The sequence below is a fragment of the Mus caroli genome, chromosome 7, assembly GCF_900094665.2.
Source record: "Mus caroli chromosome 7, CAROLI_EIJ_v1.1, whole genome shotgun sequence".
In the NCBI taxonomy this organism is placed as follows: domain Eukaryota; kingdom Metazoa; phylum Chordata; class Mammalia; order Rodentia; family Muridae; genus Mus; species Mus caroli.
The window spans coordinates 100237389-100260063 of NC_034576.1; the positions used below are offsets into that span (position 1 = coordinate 100237389).

Here is a 22675-nt window from a genome sequence, read left to right on the forward strand (position 1 = left end):
TTTGTCACGAGATTGGTAAGTTTTCATGAGTGTCGGTTACTATGAAGTAGGTCAGCTGCTTCTCTTCCCTTTTGGCACACGCTAGATTCCAGTGCTGCGTTTCCACCATAGATACGACATCCTGGTGTTCTCACTAGGAACTGAGCAGTTGCTAATCACACATGTGGAGGTCAGAGGACAACTTGTGTGTCTTTCACCATGTGGGCTCTGGGGATTGAACTCAGGTCATCAGGCTTGCCCACTTAGTTATCTCACCAGCCCTCAAATAAAATTCTTTATAATTACCCAGTCCCATGAATTCCATGATAGCAACAGCATACAGACCAAGACAAATGGTAAATACAGCTAATAGTGGTTTGTAGTGGTCAGAAATTCTACAGGGGAAAAAAAAAACAGAAGCAGGAGATTACATACACAGCAGGTTCATTTTATTGATGATTGATTGTTTCAAGACAGGGTTTCTCTGTGTAGTCCTTGCTGTCCTGGAATGGGTCATGTAGACCAGACTGGCCTCAAACTCACAGAGATCCACCTGCCTTTGCCTCCTGCATGTTGGGATTAAAAAGGTGTGTGCCATCAAGACAAGCCAAGATTTTTTTTTTCAAAGTCAGGGTCTCTCCTGCAGCTCAGGATGGCTTCAAAGTCACTATGTAGCCAAGTATAACCTTGTGCCTCTGCTTCTGCCTCCACTTCTCTAGGGCTGAGATTGCAAGTGTCTGCCTCCACCACAATACTTGGTTTGTTATATATATTTTTAAAAGATTTATTTATTTATTATATGTAAGTACACTGTAGCTATCTTCAGACACTCCAGAAGAGGGTGTCAGATCTTGTTATGGATGGTTATGAGCCACCATGTGGTTGCTGGGATTTGAACTCAGGACCTTCAGAAGAGCAGTCGGTGCTCTTAACCACTGAGCTATCTCTCCAGTTTGTTATAGTAAAAGATTTATTTCAAGGAAGTGGCTCACATAATAGTAAGGGTTGGCAAATCCAAAACAGATAGAAAATGTTGGTTGGTTGTAATGTCTGGGGCAGGAAAGGTTGTAGTATCAAGTACTGTTTCTTCTTCGTCAAGAAAATGATGGTTTTGCTTTAGGACTTTTACCTGATTGGCTGAGGCCCACTCAGAGGACCAAGGACAACCTTATTTATTTATTTGTTAAATAACTGTGGGTATTAGCCGTATCTACAACTTCAAACCAACCCCTATACTGTATTTCATTGGATAACTGGACAGTAGACCACATTTGTGGTGGTTTGAAATAAAATGGCCCCATAGGTTCAGAGAGTGGCACTCTTAGGAGGTATGGCCTTGATGAAGAAGGTGTGGCCTTGCTGGATGAAATGTGCCACTTGGATCAGGCAGAGAGGCCACCAGAGGGCACTGGGCCCTTTGGGACTAAAGGTTCACTGTGACCTGAGGGTCACAACCCTTTTGGGAGTCGGTCACATATTAGATATCCTGCATATCCGATATTTACATTGCAACTCACAACAGCAGAAAAAAATTACAATTTTGAAGTAGCAACAAGAGAATTTTATGGTTGGGGAATCACTACAACACGAGGAACTGTATGTATTGAGCATTAAGAAGGTTGAGAATCACTGAACTAGAGTTTTCAGATGGTTTTGAGGTACCTTGTGGGTGCTGAGAACCAAACTTGGGTCTTCTGCAAGAGCTAAAAGCATTCTTGTCTGGTGAGTCACCTCTATAGCTCCTCTCTGCAGGGGTCTCAAACCAAACAAAACAAAACAAAAGGCTTTCCCTTCTACTGCATTGATAAAGTGGCCATTTATTAGACAGCTTAGGCTACTACAACAAAATATTAATTTCTATATTATTTAAAACTTATTTCTCACAGTTCTGGAGACAGGGAACTCTCTCTATTCCTCTTCCTATAAAGCCACCTACCCTATGACATTATGGCTTACACTCATGACCTCACTTGGCCTTAGTTACCTTCTAAAGGTGCACTCTTCAAATATACTCATATTGGAAGTTGGGATTTTAACACAGCAAGTGTGGAGAATGCAGTTTAATCCACAGTAAGCATCCTGTGGCAGACTCTACCCTGAAGTTCTGGACAGCATGCTGAATGGAGTCTGTAATACAGTTCAATACAGAGTTCTGTCATTTCATCAGCATTAAGTCTTCCATGGGTGCAACTCAGTGGTAGAGTAAGTTAACATGTCGACTCTGGGTTTGATCCTAGTATCAGAAAAAAGAATGTCTTTCATCTATATAAATATGGATTATGTTTCCACATATACCAAAGTAAATTTCTTTGCAGTGTTATATTTTCTGTAGTCTTGTTTTTGTTTGTGTTTTTTGTTTTTGTTGTTATTTTTGTGTACCTTGGTTGGCTCTGAACTCATCTTCCTGACTAGCTTCACAAGTGATTACAGATATATAAAGAGCCATCATTTATGGCTGTTTACATTTTTACTTAGTTTTTTATTATTTTATTGTTTTTGATGGTATGGTAAAGATTTTTTCCCTTTTTGGGATGGTATCTGGCTATGTTGCTTATGCCTTCTGAGTTGCTAAGGTTATAGGTGAAGCTACCTCCCCTAATAGAATTTCTTCTTAATTTCACATTTGGATTGTTTTGCTAATATGTTGAAATACACTTGACTTTTTCATAGCCCAGGGGTAAGTAAGGGGTCTACCTTACTGGCGCAGAACATAAGCATAACAAATTCATCACAATGACCTCCGGAAACAAAGACATGATTGTAAGGTGGTCCTAGCAAGGTGGTCATGTAACCTTTGAAACAAAGGTAGGATTGCAAGATGGTTAGAAACACTTTTTTGAAACTAAGACTCGGTTGCCCTTTCTTTGAACCATTTGTAGTGAGGTTAGAGGTGGGACATAGTCCAATCCTTGAGAAACAGGTTTAATCAGACACAGGAATGCGCCTACTTAGTTTTTACTATCAAATGACTCTTAAGCCTAAGAAGGAGGCAGGTTAGGTTCATCAAAATAATACTTATCCTTAGTATTTGTGCGACCTTGTTGAGAAAATATAAGTTAGACAGGCTCCTTGGTAAGCAGACAGATAGGGAAAGGGCCACAGCTAGGTAAGAAAGGCAGAGAATGCCAGGCAGTGGTGGCGCACGCCTTTGATCCCAGCACCTGGGAGGCAGAGGCAGGCGGATTTCTGAGTTCGAGGCCAGCCTGGTCTATAGAGTGAGTTCCAGGACAGCCAGGGCTACACAGAGAAAACCTGTCTTAAAAAAGGCAGCTTCTTCCTTCTCTTCTAGACTTGAGACAAGCCTGTAGGTGGCTCAGCTCAGGACGTGTCTCAGTTCCTAGCCAATCAACTCCACGAGCTTCCTTCAAACTGACGAACCATAAAGTAGGGGAGGAGGCTCTTCAGAGGATTTAGCCTCCCTCCCCCCACACAAAAAGACATTTTCAGCTTCTTGAGTGCCCCCCCATTTTTTCTTTTTAAAGATTTACTTATTTTATACATGTGAGTACGCTGTCAGTGTCTTCAGACACACCAGAAGATGGCATCAGATCCCATTACTGATGATTGTGAGCCACCAGTAGTTGCTGAGAATTGAACTCAGGACCTCTGGAAGAGCAGTCAAGTGCTCTTAATCACCGAGCCATCTCTCTAGCCTGCCTTTTAATTCTTTAATTGGCAGAAAAAAAATAAATGAGATCAACGCCCCTAAAGTGACTGTGATGTTTTCTATTTTTTTTTTTGTTCTCTTTCATTTTTAGTATAATTTTTGATCCTGATGCACCAAATTGATTGTAAAAATACACCAATGAATCACGAGTCACAGTTTGAAACTACTACTATCAGCTGGGGGTATATTAAAAGTATTTAAGAATGAGACAGCATAAACATAGATTACATTAAAAATGGAAATGCTGTGTTGAGATAAGGTCTTTTTGTATCTGTATTAAATATCCCATTGCTAGAATCTGTTGCAGAGGCACTTGCAGAAGTATGCTTGGGAGGCTCTGGGCAAGGCTTCCTGCAACGAAAATGTAAGTAGTATGTGTATAATTTTGTGGTCTTCCTCCCCAAATATCAGTTTTTTCCCTATGTAGCATACCAAACTGCATAACATGATTTGTGTGCTTAAGTTTCTAATAGAGATGTTTAAAATTAAGATGTAAAAGGCTTGGGATATGGCTGTTGGTAGAGTGATTCCCCAGCCCCATAGAAAATAGGCATAGTGGTGCTAAGCATGGTGGCACACACCTTTAATCCCAGCACTCTGGAGGCTGAAGCAGGCAGAGCTCTGTACATTCCAGGCAAGCTATAATTAGAGAGATAGCTATCTCAAAAAAGTGAGGGTGGGTGTTGGGCTGGGGAGATGGCTCTGAGGTTTTGAGTACATGCTACTTTTGAGAGGACCCATTTGGTTTCTGGCACCTATGCTGTGTGGTTTCTAACTGCTAACTTTAGTTCCAAGGGGATCTGTGGCCCCTGAGCTCTGTAGGCACTGCCATGTGTGTACACACCCATGCAGACATACATATGTGCACAGGAAAATCAACATAAATCTTTAAAAGAGCTCAGGGCCTGATGGCAAACACCTGTAATCCAGTACTTCTGGGGTGGAGGCAGGGGCTGAGCTCAAGGTCACCCTCAGCTACAGAGTGGACTGGAGGCTAGTCTGGGCTGCAGGATTCACAGGCTTGAGCCTCCGTGCCTGGCTTGCGATTGGATCTGGCATTAAATTCTTGTAATGTACAACTTGTCTTAGTGCACAAAAGCAAGAGATGGTAATGGTACTGTGGGGGGGTGGGGTGGGGGGTGTTTTTTCCTGACAATGGACTTTGTGAAGGCATGCCCTTAGCATTGCTTTGTAGTCAAACACCTCTCATCTTTTGGGTGGATGTAACTTTCAGATGCCTAAGGACTTTGCTCTCATTCCAGTCTGGAATGCTGAATCCAATCTAGAAGAGTAGAAACTCTAGCATTAGTTATCAGTCCCCTTTGGAAGAGGTTGTGGATTGAAGTACAGTAAGAGAAAATGACAGCCTTTTCTTTTTTAGGATGTTATTTTACGGCCTCATGGGAAAGCTGAAGTAGCAGGTGGGGTGGGTAACGCCTTTAATCCCAGCACATGGGAGGTGGCAACTGAAGGGCCACTGCAAGTTTGAGTCATGTCTAATGAGATACTTTCTAAAACACTGACAGAAAAAAAAAAAACAACAAACAAAAACAAACAAACCACAAAAGAGAAAAAAAAAGAGAGGGGCATGGTGGAACACACCTGTGGTCCCAGCACTTGGGAGGTGAGGAGGAGGACCGGGAGGAGTCCAGGGAACCTCACATACATAGTCAGTTAGAGATAAACCAGGACTCATGGTACCTTGCCTGAAAAGAAACAAAACAGCTGAAAGTCAAGCCAGAAACCTGATAGGGTTTACATAACACGTAACCAAACCTTCACCTCCTTCACAGTTTCTCCTCATAGACATTCTTAATTCACAATATTGTGTGCCTGGCTTCTTCTTCTTACAAAACAGTTGATAGAGATGAATTCTGGCTCATAGTTTTCTTTCTTTCTTTAAAGGTTTATTTTTTTTTTTAAATTTTCCATGTCATGTGTGTGGATGCCTGTGTGTCACAGCATGCTTGTGGAGGCCAGAGAACAACTTGTAAGAGTCAGTTTTCTTCTTCTACCACGTCAGGTCATCAAAGCTTTAATCACCGCACCATCTCACCAGCTTCTGGGTCAGATTCTCTTCGGTCCTTCTCTTTGGTCCTTCTCCAGATTCTCCCGTACCTACACACTTTGCATTTTGAGACTTCTATCAAAATTCTTAGTTTGATATTCCCAATTTCATATCTAAAACACATAACTTCCCACTTATTAAAACTTTGCAGTAATAATCCACAGCTATATGTCCTCTTATTAACAAATGTATTTATTAATTTACAAGTATATAGTGTGCCTGAGTGTATGTATACTTCACTTCCTGTGAGCAGATGACTTTAGAAGCCAGAAGAGGGCACCAGATGCTTAAAAACTAGAGTTACAGGTAGCTGGGAGCTGTTGGATACAGGAACTGGGAACCAAACCTGGGTCCTGAAGTCTAACCTTAGGTTCTCTGGAAAGAGTTCTCTTAACTGCAAGCCATCTTCAGCTGTACTGTCTCTCTCCTATTTGAGACAGTTTTACTGTGTAGCCCTGGCTAGCCTTGAGCCCTGAGACTGCCTGTTTCTGCTTTTTGGTCCTAGAATGAAAAGCCTGTGTCATCACATCCCACTACAACCATATTTTCTTAGAAACTTAAACAAACAAACAAACAAACAAACAAACATAAAACCCAAACCCTTATTGTAGTAAAATATATGTAACATAAAGAGAACCATTTAAATCATTTTCAGTACTATTAAGCGTATTGTGGTTTATATTTTTTTCTCTCTCTCTCTCCCTCTCTCTCTTAGAGAGAGAAAAGGTCTCTTTACACAGCCTTGGCTTCCTTAGAATTACCTGGCTGGCCTTGCACTCACAGAGACATACCAACTTCTGACTCCCTAGTGCTGGGATTAATGGCATTTTTGACTTGAGGGTTTGCTGATCAGATTAAGACTCGATACTCCAGTGGCTGAATATAGATGGCTAAGTGAATAAGTATACTTGCTCTTCTTCCAGAGAACCTATGGTTCCTAGCACCCAAATCCTGTGGCTGACAAGGGGATCTGATGCTCTCTCTTCTGGATTACGCAATACCCATGTGCACATAAACACAAGATCATTTAAAATACAAACAAACAAACTGGTTATGGTTGCACACATCAGTAATACAAACACTTGGAAGGTTTAGGCAGGAGGACCACAAGTTCAAAGCCATCCTTATCTACATAGGAAGTTGAAGGACAGAATGGAAAACATGGGACCCTGTGTGAAAATAATAAAATAAAAGGACTCATTATTTTTGGACCTAGAGAGATGGCTCTGCAGTTACTGCTCATTGCTTTTGTAGATGACTCAGCGTTCAGTTCTCAGTACCCACACCTATAACTCCAATTCTAGGGGATCGATGCTTTCTCGCCTCCAACAGCACCTGTATACATGCAGTACACATAATAAACTTAGGTAAGCACACACACGTACATTAATTAAGAAAAAATAAATCTGAAAACAAAATTTATTTTAAAGACCAGTAAAATAGTCAGTAAATAAAAGGTGCTCACAGAGGAAGCCTGGCCACTCGAGTTCATTCCCTGGAGCACACATTAAAGGTAGAACAGAAGTGACAAAGTTGTCTTCTGACATGCAGGCAAATATCGCAAATGTCTGCGCACACACACAGATAATATCTTAAAAGAATCATAATTCTAAGTAATAACTTTCAGAGAATTTCTTTCCTCTTAAAAAATGAGTTTCTGGGCTGGAGAGATGGCTCAGTGGGTAAGAGCACCCGACTGCTCTTCCAAAGGTCCAGAGTTCAAATCCCAGCAACCACATGTTGGCTCACAACCATCTGTAATGAGATCTGACTCCTTCTTCTAGTGTGTCTGAAGACAGCTACAGTGTATTTACATATAATAAATAAAAAAATCTAAAAAAAAAATGAGTTTCTTTGCTAATGAAAATGATATAGACAATTATGGTTTTCCCTCTTTTTACCTGGAAACACATAACATACTTTAATGTTTATCTGGGAAGCCAATGTCCATGTTCCTGGCATAATTATTTGCCTATTAAAAAAATCTTTCTTTAGTCACACATTTTCCTATTTAATCTGATTTATAATATGTGTTGCTTTAGTTTTAGGAAGTAGGTATTATGTAAGTTTTAAATACATTCTTAAATTTTGGCATAATGTAATAAACTGTAGGCTAAATATAGCTGGATTCAATCTAAATTATAATTTTTTATAAGAAAGATTTGATTCTTTGAAACAGTCTTACTCTATAGCCTGAACTCAGAGTTCTTCCTGACTCTGCCACCTGCCAGGACAAGAAGGACTATTTCAAAGTACATACAATGTGACAGAAAATTATACAAACCACTTTACTGTGAACATCCATGCTGTAGATATTATTATCTCACTTTACTAAAGTTCAAAGTAACAAAGAAACTTCGGAAGGTTATAAAGTAATTAGGGATAGGACTCAAGTCTGGTTCAATTCAAACTTCCTTCCTGCTCCCAGGCATACAGTATACTGCTTCCTAAGCGGCAGGTTCTATTTCACATTGTTGATGATTTTCCCCACTCTGGGATTCTTTCTGAGAGAATGCTACATCCAACTCTTGAATGGAGTAGAACTCGGCTTCCTAACAAGCTTACTGCTGTGCAGCGAACTAGAATCAGTTCTCGCTAACAGTAGAATCCTAGCTCACCCTCTAGACCTTGGCCAACTTAGAGCCTGAGCTGAGCCCAGAGTCCTCTTAGCATCTTAGTTCCCGAGTAGAGAGTGGTTCCTCAGATTTGGTCACCCAGCAGAGGCAATTCCTCATTAGTGATTCACAGAGTACCTTAGGCCCTGGTCCACCGGCAGAGCTCTGGGACTCTGAAATTCTTCAGTGTTGTGAAACAGTTTCCATCTGGCAAGGAAGCTCTTTAAACAGGACAGTAAAACAACTCAAAACAGCTTCAGGAAGTCCCTGAAACTAACCAGATTCATTTGGTCTCTCTCTGTCAGAGCAAACAATAAAAGGTGATCCGCTCTCTCAAACTAAAGGAAGTTGAGCTGCAAAAAAAAAAAAAAAAAAAAAAAAAAAAAAAAAAAAAAAGCCTCTCAGACAAGCTGCACTGCAAAGACGACTCTAAGATGGGACCAGCTGCCTGGGAGGAGCAGAAGCCAGCTGAGCTGCCTGGAAGAGGTTCAGACCAGAGTCACTTGGAAAGGACATGCCAACGCAGTGACCTGCCTGCAGGCTGTGCAGTGTGCTCGAGGCTCCGTTTTTATAATTTGTCACCCATGCTGGGGTGGGTCCTGGGGTCGCAGCTGTCTCTGAGTCATTCCTGCTCCTATAAGTAACCCCTTATCCATACGCCTGTAAAAATAAAACGCATTGGTTCGCCAAGTTGGACTTTGGTGTTATCTGTACTTTGGTCTGTCGGTGGGAGCTCTGTCTGGGGTGAGATGTGTTTACCGTCCCCCCAGGAAAAGTTTGGTCACACAACACTCAGTAGAGGGCAACACCCCTCAGCAAACTTTCTGAGACTTCTCTTCAGGGTCCCGCGCCAAGCCACAACCGCACCTCCTTCTCCTAACCTCTCTCCTCCCTGCCATTCTCTTTTGCTGCATCTTGGTGTCTCTCTTCAACTCCCTCTCTGTCTCTCTCTTGGTCGTCTCCGTTCCCAGATCCCGCAGAAAACTCACGCAGCGCTTCTGTTCGCGGCTGATCCTCCAGTCGGATCCGTGCTTCACCTCTCCCTGCAGCTAGCCGAGGGACTCTGAGCCACGGCGGTTCAGCCACCAGGCCTGGAATTCGCCTTCAGCCAGCCCACACCCGAAGCCCCGCCCCCTTTCCCCATTGGCTATCGTTCTTAGAAGGTCCCGCCCCCAGCCTCTCCGCCCCCCTCTCCGCCCCGCTTCCCTTGTTTTCATTCCCCCTGTCACACGAGGCAGTAGCGATCCCGAAGTGGGAGGGGAGAAGTCGGAGCCGAGAAGTCGTAGAGGGAAGGGGACGGGAAGAGGGTGGAAAGTGAAGGGCCCGGAGTGCCTCTCTGTCCCCGATCTAACTCAGTTCTCGACTGCTCCGGGCCGGCGTGGTATTGTGGGATCGCGGCGCCTGGCGCGAGACGCTCGCCGCCGCAGGGGCGTCCACTCGAGAGCGCCTCCTGTCGTCCGTAAGGCTACCCTGCCATCCCTCGGTCCCCCCAACTCCTCCCGCCCCCCCATCCCCTCCTCCTCCATCCTCCAGTTCAAAATGGCGACGGCGGCGGCGGCGGCGGCGGCAGCGGCAGCAGCAGCGGCGATGGCTCCTCCGGGCTGCCCGGGTTCGTGCCCCAACTTCGCCGTAGTCTGCTCCTTCTTGGAACGCTACGGGCCGCTGCTGGACCTGCCGGAGTTGCCGTTCCCAGAGCTGGAGCGGGTGCTGCAGGCGCCGCCGCCAGACATCGGCAACGGAGAAGGTAAGCGATCGGCCCGAACGCCCGGCGGGAAGCGGCCCTGGCGCGCTTTAGCTCTCCATAGATACCCTGGGGCTCTGCGGCCGTCCCTCGCCAGGGATTGGGCTCCGCGGAGTCCCTACTCCTCGTAGCCCGGGGGTTCCTGGCTGCTGGGGAGGCGGGGCGGAGGCCCCCTAGGGCCACCGTGCCCCGCGGGGACGGAGGTGGGGGGCGTCGCGGGCCGGGTGTGGGCTAGGGCCCTGGAGGGGGTATTGTGCCGGCCTGACGCTCTGGGGCCGGGTCCCCCGCGCCGGCGTTGCCTCCAGTTCTTATCCCTTTAGGTGGCGGGGGAAGGGGAGCGAGCGCAGGTTCCGGCCAGCTTTGCGCTTTTCTCTTCCCCTCCTCCCACCAATCCGCCCCACCGTCTCCCGGGAGGCTGGGCCCATCTTCCCCCCAGCGCCCCCTCTGCTCACTCCACCTGAGTGGGCGGGGGCCCGCGGACACTCCGCTCTCCCGGTGGTGGGAACTCCCCCGAGAGAGTCGGCTCTTGCCTTTTCCCGTCCCCTGGAGGGCTGGTCTAGCCCCCCAAACTCCTTCCTCCTTGGGAGATCTGAGTCTATGACCAGGGAGGGGGCTTCCCCCCTGTTCTCGCGTAGGAAGGGGAAATGAACTCGGCCCAGCTTCTCCGCTCTGGGTAGGAGAGGGTTAATATCTCCTCCTCCATAGTTTTTCTCCTCACCACCTCCCCCAAAATAATAGAAAAGCATCTCTCCACTTTTCTCTATCCCTTCCCCCTATCTCGGCTACAGGGCTTAAGGGAAGAAGAAGTCACTCTTCCATTTGCTGGCTGGGGTGGGGTGGTTAGTCTGTAGGCTGGAGGAGGGGCTCGGATGGCTGGGGAAACAGTTGAAGAAGGTGCTTGTTGCTCATGTTTCTCTCTGGTGCCGCTGGTCTATTATTGGTGTTCGCAAGTGGTGCTCCTTCCACATAAGGCCACCGCGCGGGTGCAGGGCGCATGCTCTGCCCGGCCCCATTGAAACTTCCTGCTGCTGCTACTGCTGCTGGTCGTGGTTCTTTTGCCGGAGCATCTCAGCGCTGTGTTTGCTGCTTGCAGTCTTTACACGCTGAGCGTTAACCCTCTCCCCTATTAGTTCCGATCCATTCCACTCCTTTTCTGGTACTTTATTTCCCTACGAGAAGCCTAATTTGTGTACTCTGAACATTGCCTTTGTTTAGCGACAGCCCTTGGCAAAAGAAGAAACGTTTCCCAATAGGTCTTCTTTTCATCATTTTCTTGTGATCTGTGCGTAGATGACCAGGGTGGACTTGGTATTGTACAAGGCATGATAGCTGTGACCTTTCTAAGAAAGCGGAGTTGATTTTTTGTTCTCTATAGAAATTACGTTTCCCATATGATGTATTTACATAGCTAAGGAAAGACCCAACTGTGAACTTATTCAAAGTATTACCTGTAGAGAAAATGTGTGATATACAGTGTTATTAAGTATTAATCCTACAGCAGTTATTGGCACAGTGGTCGTATACTGTCTTTCCCCTTTCACTTTTGAGACTGGCCTGGAATTCTGTATACCATGCTGGCTTGGAACTCTTAGGAATCCTCCTGCCTCCGCCTGCCTCGTGCTAGGATTAAAGGCATTTGTCACCACACCAAGCTCTGCATCTCTTTACTGGTTCACAGTTCTTAGACTGTATCTGGCTATAAAAGTCTAGTTTTTTTAAACTATGAAATCAGTTAAATTACTTTAGGTTAAGATTTTTTGCAGACTTTCTTTAAACATTAAGCTTCTAGTGTATTAATTTCATTATCAAAATATATTCACATTCTTTTTGAAGAAAGTAGTCACTGTGAAGTGTAGTAGTACCCTCACTTAATTTTAGGATACTTTAAAAATAATAGTAATTTATTCGTCAGAAAATGTGAGAACTTGAGGGGAAATGTTTTTAGAATTTGGACCAAGATAAGAGGCAGACATAGATTTTTTTTGGTGTGCCATTTCATTTTGAATATTGGATAAGCTTTCATTCCCTTAATTTTTAATCATTGTGTTTACTTGGCATTAGTATTGAAAGAGAAAAGTTATTAGGATAGGTTTGATATTTCTAGCATTGAACTTTGGGCCATTAGCTAAGGAAAAAATGGGAAAGAAGTTGGGCTGAGAGAGACCATTTACCTCAGGCACAGTATTACCATCGATATGGTTGCTAAGAGGACTGATAATAATAGATTCTGTCGTGCGGAATCTAAGAATAATTGTTAATTAATGTCACACAGTTCAAGACACGTGGCAAATGAAAAGTCTCTCTGAAGGTGAAAGTTTTACTGTGAAGGAAAAAGATGTTCAGGCCTTGGATTATGGCATATCTTACAGTAGTTCAGCTAAGATTGACTCAACCTTTTGGAGAAAGAAAGCTAGAAAGAGTTGAAAGACCAGGGTTTGTGTTGAACAGTGTAATATGTGGGTTATAGAACAATGTGTTTCAGGGCTTGTGTTGAGCAATGTAATATGTGGGTTATAGAACAGTGTGTCTCATTTATATGTCTCTCATTTTCTTCAGCAGACAAAGATAGTAGCTAAGAGCCAAGTGAAATGTTACAATTTTTTTTTTTTTTATAAACAAGGTACTTACAGATATTCTGGTACTACAAATTAAAGCCTTTTTTTTGGTTAAAAATGCATAGTATCTTTTACATGTATTAATTGTAACTAGGTTTAAAGTTTTGTTAGGTTGGGAAGGCATGGGGATGTCAATCATAATCAGTGAGTTCTACTTTGTATAAGTTTTATTAAGAAACAGCTCTGTGCCATTTAAAAAGTTTTAATTAATCTGAGCATAGTGGCACTTGCCTTTAATTTTAGCAGATCTCTGAGACCCAGGCAAGCCTGGGCTACAGAGTGAGTTCCAGGACAGCTAGAACTATACAGAGAAACCCCATCTCAAAAAAACCAACAAGCAAAAACCAAAACAAAACAAAAAAGAAAGTTTTAATTTTGCTGGCAGGATAGCTTAGTGGGTTAAGGTACTTGTTGCCAGGCCTAAGGATCTGAGTTTGACTCTCTGAACCTACATAGGTGGAAAGAAAGAACCACTTGCAAGCTGTCCTCTAACCTCTCCTAGAGCTTTTTGGCATGTGTGTAGAAAGAGTGTGCACGTGTGCACACATGCTAAATTAAAAAAACAAAACAAAACTGCTGGGTAGTGGTGGTGCACACTTTTGATCCCAGCACTTGGGAGGCAGAGGCAGGAGGATTTCTGAGTTCAAGGCCAGCCAGGACTACACAGAGAAACCCTATCTTGAAAAGCAAACAAGTAAACAAAAACAAAAAAATTACTTCATGCAAGTTTTGTTTTTTCCTAATGTGAGCGGCCCTTAGAATACACTTTTGTCTTTTTCAGCCCTCTGCTGTGCCAACTGGGGGAATGGAAAGGGGCTAAGTACGTGAATACAGTATTTATTGAGGTAGATTTAGCAATACCATAGCCTTCTTAGGTAGAAACTAGTTTACTGATTTGTCCTTGTTTAAATACTTTATGATCTTTTTCCAAAAAAGTTGCTTGCAAGCTTTAATTTGCTATTGTAGCTTCAGTTTTGAGTGCCTTGTTCCTTAGTCAAGAAAGGCCTCGTGGAACAGAAAATAGAACCAGTGTCCATTCTAATTCCAAAACTTGATAAGTTGTTGTGTGCCTCATAGTAATACTCAGGAGGTACTTCTGGTTGTTTAAATATAAAATAAAGCCATTAAAAATTCCATTTAGTTTAAAAAAATGATTAATTGTATGTGTCTGAGTGTTTGGCCTGCTTGTTTTCACTTGTATTCATGTGTGTGTGTGTGTGTGTGTGGGGGGGGGCCTTGGAGTCAGGAGAAGGCATCAAATTTCCTGGAACTAGAGTTACAGATGGGAGCCACCATGTGGATGCTGGGAATCAATCCTAGATCCTCTGCAAGAGCAAGGATCTGAACCACTGAGCCATTTCTCCAGCCTCTAGATTTACTTTTCAAATGGTTTCCAAGTACCTAATAAGTGGAACTGATGTTATTTTTTTGGTTTAGGGATGCCCTAAGAAAATTACAGAGACACTGTGGGTATCAGGAATCTAAAATGCTTGGGAATTGCTGCTTTAGAGACTATTAAGTTTTGGGACAAGGAAGAATGAACAACTGCATTGTTCATATTACAAGGAAAAGAAATTAAGACAAAGGCATAATACACCTGACCATTGGTGTTATTCAGAGTGTAGTTTGAAAAGTCTTCCTAAATTATCACCCATGGATGGATTCATAGTTGATGCTAGAATAAGAAACGGGCATTCTAGATGAAGGCATTGCACGCTCTGCTCTCCACTACCCAGGTCTATATTTACTATGGAACCGACATACTTCTTCCTAACAGGAAGTAGGTGACTGTGGGATATAGATAAAAATAAGGGTGGACATTGATTTTTGTCAGATTGCTAAGTGTCACATCTTTTTCTGTGTGTGTGTGTGTGTGTGTGTGTGTGAACATGCATATCATGATATGCACATGCATATCATGGTTTGGAAGTCTAAGAATAACTTTTAAGAGCTAATTCTGGCCTTTTGAATTCTACTTTGTTGAAGCAGGGTCTGTGGTGTTTATGACACTGTGTAGCCTACTAGAGCTTTGGGCCAATTCTGCTCTCCCCACCTCCTATATTGTTTTGTTTTTGAGACAAGGCCTTACTGTGTAGCCCTGGTTGGCTTGGAACTCACATAAACATAGATCAAGCTGGTTTCCAACTCAGAGATCATTGCCTTTTGAGTGCTGGGATTAAAGGGTTGTGCCACCACCATCCCCAAAGAGAAATACTTTTAGTGATCAACTTAGTTCAGGTGTGGTTTGAGAAGTGACATACTTAATAATGATACTGAAATGTATGTAAGTACTGTTACAGTGTAGCAAGGTGTTTTTGCATAGTATTAAATAATTTGATTTTTTTTTTTTTTTTGAGATGGACTTACTGTGTAGCTCAGATTAGCCTCAGGCTTTCTGTGTATCTCAGACTAGTTTGGAACTCTATAGCCTAGGGCAGTGTTGAACTTGTGATTCTCCTGTCTTAGTTCTGGTAATGTATGCATGTTTTTTGTTTGTTTGTTTGTTTTTGTTTATTTATTTTTAAAAATTTGTTGTATTCTTTTTTTTTTTTTTTTTTGGTTTTTCAAGACAGGGTTTCTCTGTATAGCCCTGGCTGACCTGGAACTCACTTTGTAGACCAGGCTGGCTTCGAACTCAGAAATCCATCTGCCTCTGCCTCCCGAGTGCAATTTGTTGTATTCTTTTAGTCCTGGGGCTCTAAGAAGCCAGAGCGAGTAGGCTGTCTGTGTCGTAGTTTAGTGCTCTGCCACTGAACCACCTCCCCAGGATACCTGAAGCTCCGTACATAGCCCGATCCCATGTTCTGAACTTGGGATCCTCCTGTTGAAAAGTCCAGAGTCCTAGGAATGCCGTCGTACTCGTCAGTTGTTGTACTTAGTAACTCTCTCCAGTCAGGATGTCAGGTATAAAAGGGTGCATATGGCTTTTATATTTAGGCGGAGCCACGGTTCTGACTTTATGTCCTCTCTTCCTCGTGCTTAGGTAAATGATAGTACCTTTTCCCATGAACTTGATGAAGTAAAAAGATGGCCATTGAAACAAGTAATACAATCTCTTAATTTAAGCTGATCTTAAAGTGACACATGGGTTAATAATGGCCGGTTATTGGTCAGGGTCCTTTCTGAAGCTAGAGCCTAGCTTGGTTAAAAACTTCCGGTTTTGGCACTTCTGATTTTGAAGAAATAAGATTCTTTATTTCTCTTTGAGTTCTACAGGGTCTCTCTTGTTTCTGACACTATGCAGTATATTTCTGGTATATCACAGAATTGAGGAGAAGCCAACAGTTATAAAGGTAGAAAGGAGAACTATTAGCATTGTCTAGGGCAGGAGTTAGTTGGAACAGAAAAAGGTTTGGTTAATGTGAGACTCTTAATGCAAAATGGCCTGCTTTTTTAGTCTTCTAGACTTTAGTCTCTTTTAATCTTCTTATTTAGAGATTTACTGTGGAATTTGCTGTTAAACATCTTTAGGGACTGGCCAGGTGAGTCAGCAATTAAGGGCACTTGCTGCTCTTCCAGAGGACCCAGGCTCAGTCCTGGCACCCACATCATCTGTAACTACAGTTCCAGGGGATCTGATACCTCCTGGTCTTTGCAGGCACCAGGCATATATGTAGGCAAAAAACTCATACACATTAACAAAATAAGATTTAAAAAAAGGTCCTTAGGGGTTGGCTCACTGTATGAGAACCTTAGTGTATATCCTGAGTACCCACATAAAAGCCAGGAATGGTGGTGTGTACCTACCTATAGCTCTTATGCTGTTAGGGAGGTAAAGGGGTGAAGAATGAAGTTAGGTGTGCCCCTGGGATGTGTTGGACAGCCAGCCCAGTGAGGTCCTGGTTCAGTGAGAGACCTTGTCAACAAATCTAGTGGAGGGCTGTAGAGGAGGATACCTGAAGTTGATCTCTGGCTAACACATTTAGGTCTGCATGTGAGCACACACTCCAGGAAGAAAAGCCACACTGCTTACTCACTTCATTAATTTCACATGTATACTGGCCATCTGCTGCATGGTCAGTCTAGCAATTATTGTAAGGGTTTAAAAGAAAACAAAAATGTTAGAAATGGGTCTATTTTTAAAGATTTTCTAGTTTAGTAAGAAACTGAAGTGAGCTTGTATGTTACCCTTCAAGGACATTTTTCCCCCTGGGATTTTATTAAATGGAGTAATAGTATATGCATTCTAGACTACAGGTTATAAGCTAAAATGGTCTCTCACAGGCTTTTGGTGAGGTAGATGACCACATGGGTTGTGGAAGAATAGTAGTAATTAAGCTTAACCCGAGCTGTGTCTTAAAGAAGGGAACTTCATATGTGTTGCTAGATTTAAAAGTAGACTTTTACTCTCTGCTTGATGAATATGGTCTCAATATGTTATTTTTCATCTCTGATTTTACTATAATATAGATGCCATAGCAGAGTTCACCAGGATGCTATTTTCCATTCATGTTAGAACTTGTATAATATCAAATACTGCTTGAGAAAATAACTTCATTTAAGAAGTTATTTCTTGGGGCTGGTGAGATGGCTCAGCGGGTGAGAGAACTGACTGCTCTTCTGAAGGTCCTGAGTTCAAATCCCAGCAGCCACATGGTGGCTCACAACCATCTGTGATAAGATCTGATGCCCTCTTCTGGTAGCTGTTTGAAGACAGCTACAGTGTACTTACGTATAATAATAAATCTTTGGGCTGGAGCGAGTGGGGCTGACCAGAGCGAGTGGGGTTGACTGGAGTGGTGGGGTTGACCAGAGCAAGTAGAGGTCTTAAAATTTTAATTCCCAACAACCACATGAAGACTCGTAACCATCTGTACAGCTACAGTGTACTCACATACATAAAATAAATAAATTAAATAAACAACAACAACTTGAGAGGTAGAAAGATGATGTTGGCTCATGGTTTGTAAGGTTTTGGTGGTAAGATCAGAGGACAATATGGAAGAGGTATGAAAGAGGGTGTAGTAAATAAAGCTGCACATTTCCTGGCAGCTAGAAACAAGGAAAGGGAAGGAGATGGAAAGGAAGAAAAGAGGGAGGGATCGAGATCTGTAGCACAGATCCAACAAGAAAAACTCTTCAAAGGCATACCCCAAGTGGCCTACTTTCAGCTATGCCCCAGTTCCTAATCGTCCATTCAGCTCTGAATTCATTGATGAGTTAATCCATTAGTGAAGTTAGTGATGACCCACGCATCTCTCGGTAGTATCACCAGCTGAGGAGCAACCTTTAATACATAGCTGTCTTTGAAGGTGGCACTTTATATCCAAACCATATGCCAGGCAAATTAACAAAAAGTAAAAACTGCTTAGGAATGCATTTGTCCTAAGTCGGGGGACCTTCTCTATGTAAGATCACAGAGTGTGACGGGTACCACATAGAGTCAGCACTAAACTCATGGTGAGAAAGAGAAGGATGGGGAAGCACTCGGCACATGCCTCCAGTAGAGGCAGAAGTAGTTTACTCGAATTATAAAATTCAAGTACGTGGGTCATATACTGTGTTTAAGAAAACTGTCAGAAGCCAAGGTGTGATGACACACACTGAGGAGGCAGAGGCAGAGGCAGGGGTCAGGGCCAGCCTTGGTGCGTAGCAAGTTTGAGTTCAGCCTCGGCTGAATGGGAACTTGCCTGGACCAGTTGGAAGGAGAAAGCAGGGATTCAGAGTGAGGGTTGAGTCTGCCCTCATTCTAGACCCCAGGCCTTTCCCCTGCTTTAGTTCTCACTTATTCTTTGTCATTTTCCCAAAAGTAGAATGCAATTATTCCATCTGCTATTTCTTATATTTTTTTGCAGTTTATTTATAATAATAGTATATTTCTTTGTATACTTTATGTACTATGTATACTTTGTGTACTGTAGCTTACGAACAGTAGTTTCCTGAAGAGGCATTCCAAAAGGGAACTTGAGTTGCACTTTAACTTTGTCAAAACAAGTTTCCCGTTGCAGTGCATGCTACTATCATCTATCTATTCAAGCTACCAAGATCAGAAACCAAGGACCAAACCCAGACAGTGCTGGTTGTGCTTTGTTGTTTGTTATCAGTGCTTTCGTGGCCCATTCTCCTCCTGTAAACTCCTTCGTGCTATTGGTTATCTTTGTTCCTCTTTACTCATGCTGAACTGCTTACAAGTTCCCGAAGGCAGGAGAAGTTCCTCCATGGCTTATGCTGCTTCTTCCTCCTCCTTCTATGGTGGCACATCCCTCCTCTGAAGGATGAAAACTTTTGTTTTCAGGCAGAGCTACTACACTGGCCCCCGTCCAAATCTAGACAGTCCAATGGACGGACCAGTAACAAAAATTCTGCTCCCGGCTCCCTCCCTCCCTCCGTGCTGATACAGACAGTGTCATCAGGTCCCTGTGCTTCTCTTTCCTCTCTACTTCTAGGGTGTACAAAAAACAACCTACCTCCTGCCTTCTACCAGTACCAGCCAAGGAAACACACAGCTCTGTCCTGGCAGAGCAGGCCCCTTCCCCTCCACCTAGGTGAAGAGAGCCCACCAAGCAAAGGCAGTAGATAAGATCTTGCTGCTGAGAACTGGAAAAAGTATACCTAAAACCCTTAACCCCCAAATTTTCATGCTCCTTTGTCTAAATGCTTGTTCTTTTCCCTAGCAGGAACACCTTCATGCCTTTTAACCCAACATTTTCATACTTCATTATTTAAATGTTTATTTTTATCCCTAACAGGAGCACATGAAACAATGTTCATCTAACCTAAAATTGTCCTAAAATTTCTTTTAAACTTCAAAAATCATATTTAATCTACTCAAACAGGTCAAACCAACTATATTAATAACCATTATTTAATCTTTAGTTAACAACCAGTTTCCTTTTACAGACAAGCAGTTACTGCCTATCCCAGATACATAATTAACTTGGTATTTTCTTTTTCAGCCATCCAAAGCTGATAAGTTCTCAACTCTTCCCTCTATCCTTAATAAAAAATACAGGTATCTCCCCACTTACAGGATGCCTCCCAGGGCTAAATTCCTCAAATATCCTTGCCTTTTTTCTAGGACCATAACAACAGCATCCAAGCAAACTGTTACAGGGTTAATATTTACATTATCCACCCTTGTGCAGACATTCCCTGCTGCTGTTCTGCTCCCCTGTTGGGATTACTCTACAGTTTTATCTCTACAAGAGGGAGAAAGATAGCGCTGCTGCCACAGGCCAGATGGAGACTGACCCACCATCTCCTTGGATCTGCCTGGGGCAGTAAAGCTGCCTTTGTCCAGACACATCATCTGACTAAAGACTTCTCCTACAAGCAGATGCTGACAGCCTTGGGACCTTCCAGTGACAGATAAACTCTCTTGCCAGAGCCTAATGGCTACTGAACTTGGGGAAACTTACATGGTGTCTATGCAGATAAATCAAATGTTGTTTAAAACTGATATTAACACAAACTGTACAAACTCACTCTCAATTTCAATCAATTAAACAATAGATTGGTTCAATAACCCTTTGTTTTCCTAGCCGCCACCCCTCATTCCCTCTCTGACTTACGTGGTGTTTTCTTTTGATGCTCACACCCCACCCAACCCAAAATTTTCACTACAAATAACATAAGAGACAGTCATTCCAATGACACCTCTCCTTTATTTTATTTATTTTATTTTATTTTACTTTTTTTTGTCACAGAGCAACTTTATTGAGTGGTAGCATGGTCACACCCAGCAAACATGTGTTCCCTCTCATTCACACACACACACACACACACACACACACACACACACACACGCACACAGCCCTTGCCACAGTCCAGTTCTCAGCCGCAGGGATGGGGAGCCTCCTGGATTACTAGGATCCAGAAGCAACAGGTGCCAGAGGGAGGAAGGGGGGGTGCAGAGAGCAGGGGGTGGGGTGGGGGGAGGTGGGATGGGTTGGGAACACCCACCAGACAGCTACATGAAGAGTGAGATCCCCCGCCCTGGTGGCCTCAGCTTGGCTGCACCCACTTCGAAGGAGCCTTCCAAGGTGTGGCTGAACATTCAGGGTTTGGGAAGGGCAGAGTCCCACTCCGTTTTAGTCCTCTCTGCAGGCTGGGAACTGGAGGGCAAGGCCAGGGCCGTAGTAGGCAGATTCAGCTCTGAGGCTCCAGAGGAGCCTTACCACCCTCTTCCCCAGCACTGTCGGCTGTCCACAGCGTCAGGTTGTCTCTCAGGAGCTGCATGATCAGGGTGCTGTCCTTGTAGGAGTTCTCACTGTGGTTGTGCAGGTCAGCCAAGGCCTCGTCGAAGGTGGTCTTGGGCTGTTGGCTATATCAGAGTGAAAGACAGAAAAGTCTTCAGGGCCAGGCCCAGGTAGATGGGGTTTGTGGGCAGCATGACTTTCTTGATGATGTCCATGGCCTCCTGGTAGGCTGACTGGGCAGAATCGATGATGCGCTTCTTGTCATCACCAGTGGCCACCGAGGCTAGGTAGCAGCAGTAGTCACCTTTTATCTTCGGGTAGAAGAGCGGCTTTCTGCATCCCTAGCCCTTTTGATGAGGTGTGAGTCCATCAGGCCGAGCACAGTGTCGCACACACCTCTGAGCTCGGTCTCTACCTTCTCCCAGTATTCTTTCACCAAAGGGCCCTTCTCTTCTGACCCCTCCTCGTTGCTCTTCTGCTCGATGCTGGACAGGACCCTCCAGGCCACTCTTTGGCCGCCCACCACGTTCTTGTAGGCCATGGAGAGCAGGTTCCGCTCCTCACTGGAGAGCTCCTCATCCTTTTCCACGGAGCTCTTCATGAAAGCTGCCATGTCCTCATAGCGTTCGGCCTGTTCGGCCAAGTTGGCCTTCTGGATCAGACTGGCTCTCTCCATGACTGTGAGGATGGACAGCCAGGCGGGCGAATTGACTGCCTTGAGAGTTGTGGCCTGGTGGACTATGCTAGGAAACTTCGTAAGGTTGAGCAGATTGGAAGCCCTGGAGCCAGAGAGGATAGTAGGAGCGTCACCTGCTTCCTTCAGACCCCCATCACGTGACCACACGCGCTACATCGGAATGTGACCTAAGGTCATGTAGATCAGAACAAAGTTCTCCATGCTAAGGAGGTATCTAGAGGCCCTGAGGGTTTAGCCAATAAGCATCCCTTCCTGGACTTTCCTTCCTGCAAAAGTCCACCCTGAGGAAGTGGTATGCACCCATTTTCCATGATGAACAATCAGGAAACAATTTGGAACGAAGGACTCTCTTTCATCAAGAACTGCTAAGGGGAGCATAAGAGAAAGCCTTTGGCTACAGAGCTGTGCTAAGTCTCCTGCAGAAGGCCCCTCTGCAAACACAGCTTGCTTAATGTTGGTTTAATTTTATACTCAGTTATTTTCATCACTCCTGTTGGAAGGGCCTAAAGCTTTTCTGTTAGCAGGGTAAGATCTTTGCTCAGGGGTAGCTATGGGTTCTTCTGCATAGTTGTCATAATGCAATACCAAGTGGCCCAGTAATTGGCAGTAAGCTGGAGCTGTGTGGCCTTGCTATTAACATGGCCTCTAGGTCTTATCCGAGATTGAAGAGCTGGTCTGGCAGCCTGGGTTCTGTGTCTTGGTGAGGTTTCTGTTGTTGTTCCCTCAGATGGGACATAGAGAATGAAACCTAAAACTGCTGTGTAGAAGAAGAAAAGCAGTTATGTAGGATGGGCTTCGTTTGATATTTTGATTTTGTCAATATGAGGATCCCATTTCAGAACTTGTTGGCGATTTTGTCCTGATGCCAAGCAGAAGTTTGTTTAACAGGTATGCATGGTGGTGCAGGCCTGATATATATCTCAGCACTTGGGAGGCAGAGTTAGGAGAATTGCTTCAAGTCCCAGCCTGGTCTATAGGCCAGCCAGACACCATCTTGAGAAAAAATGAAAACAAAAACAGTTCATTTTATGGTTCTTAAAGAAAGTGAAACCTGCTGGGTGTGGTGGCGCACGCCTTTAATCCCAGCACTTGGGAGGCAGAGGCAGGCGGATTTCTGAGTTCGAGGCCAGCCTGGTCTACAAAGTGAGTTCCAGG

The 22675-nt window shown here is 43.9% G+C and overlaps 2 protein-coding genes and 1 pseudogene across 5 annotated transcripts in view; 1 reads left to right on the plus strand and 2 right to left on the minus strand.

Annotated features, from left to right (window-relative positions):
- Positions 1 to 9450, minus strand: part of Aamdc (adipogenesis associated Mth938 domain containing) — a 29286-nt gene extending 19836 nt beyond the window's left edge. For 2 of the 4 annotated variants that reach the window (XM_029480109.1, XM_021167854.2), the window contains exons 1-2: positions 9319 to 9450; positions 5249 to 5352 (exon numbers count right to left, since the gene is read on the minus strand). In XM_029480109.1, coding sequence (XP_029335969.1) covers positions 5249 to 5314 — 66 coding nt within the window. In that variant the 5' untranslated portion in view covers positions 5315 to 5352; positions 9319 to 9450. The remainder of the gene's footprint in view (positions 1 to 5248; positions 5353 to 9318) is intronic. The other 2 variants (XM_029480110.1, XM_021167853.2) reach the window with 1 other exon arrangement.
- A 125-nt stretch (positions 9451 to 9575) lies between these two features.
- The window catches only part of Rsf1 (remodeling and spacing factor 1), a 105334-nt gene continuing 92234 nt past the window's right edge, over positions 9576 to 22675 (plus strand). Inside the window, exon 1 of the mRNA XM_021166138.2 lies at positions 9576 to 10073. Coding sequence (XP_021021797.1) covers positions 9869 to 10073 — 205 coding nt within the window. The 5' untranslated portion in view covers positions 9576 to 9868. The remainder of the gene's footprint in view (positions 10074 to 22675) is intronic.
- Positions 20774 to 21499, minus strand: LOC110297389 (annotated as a pseudogene).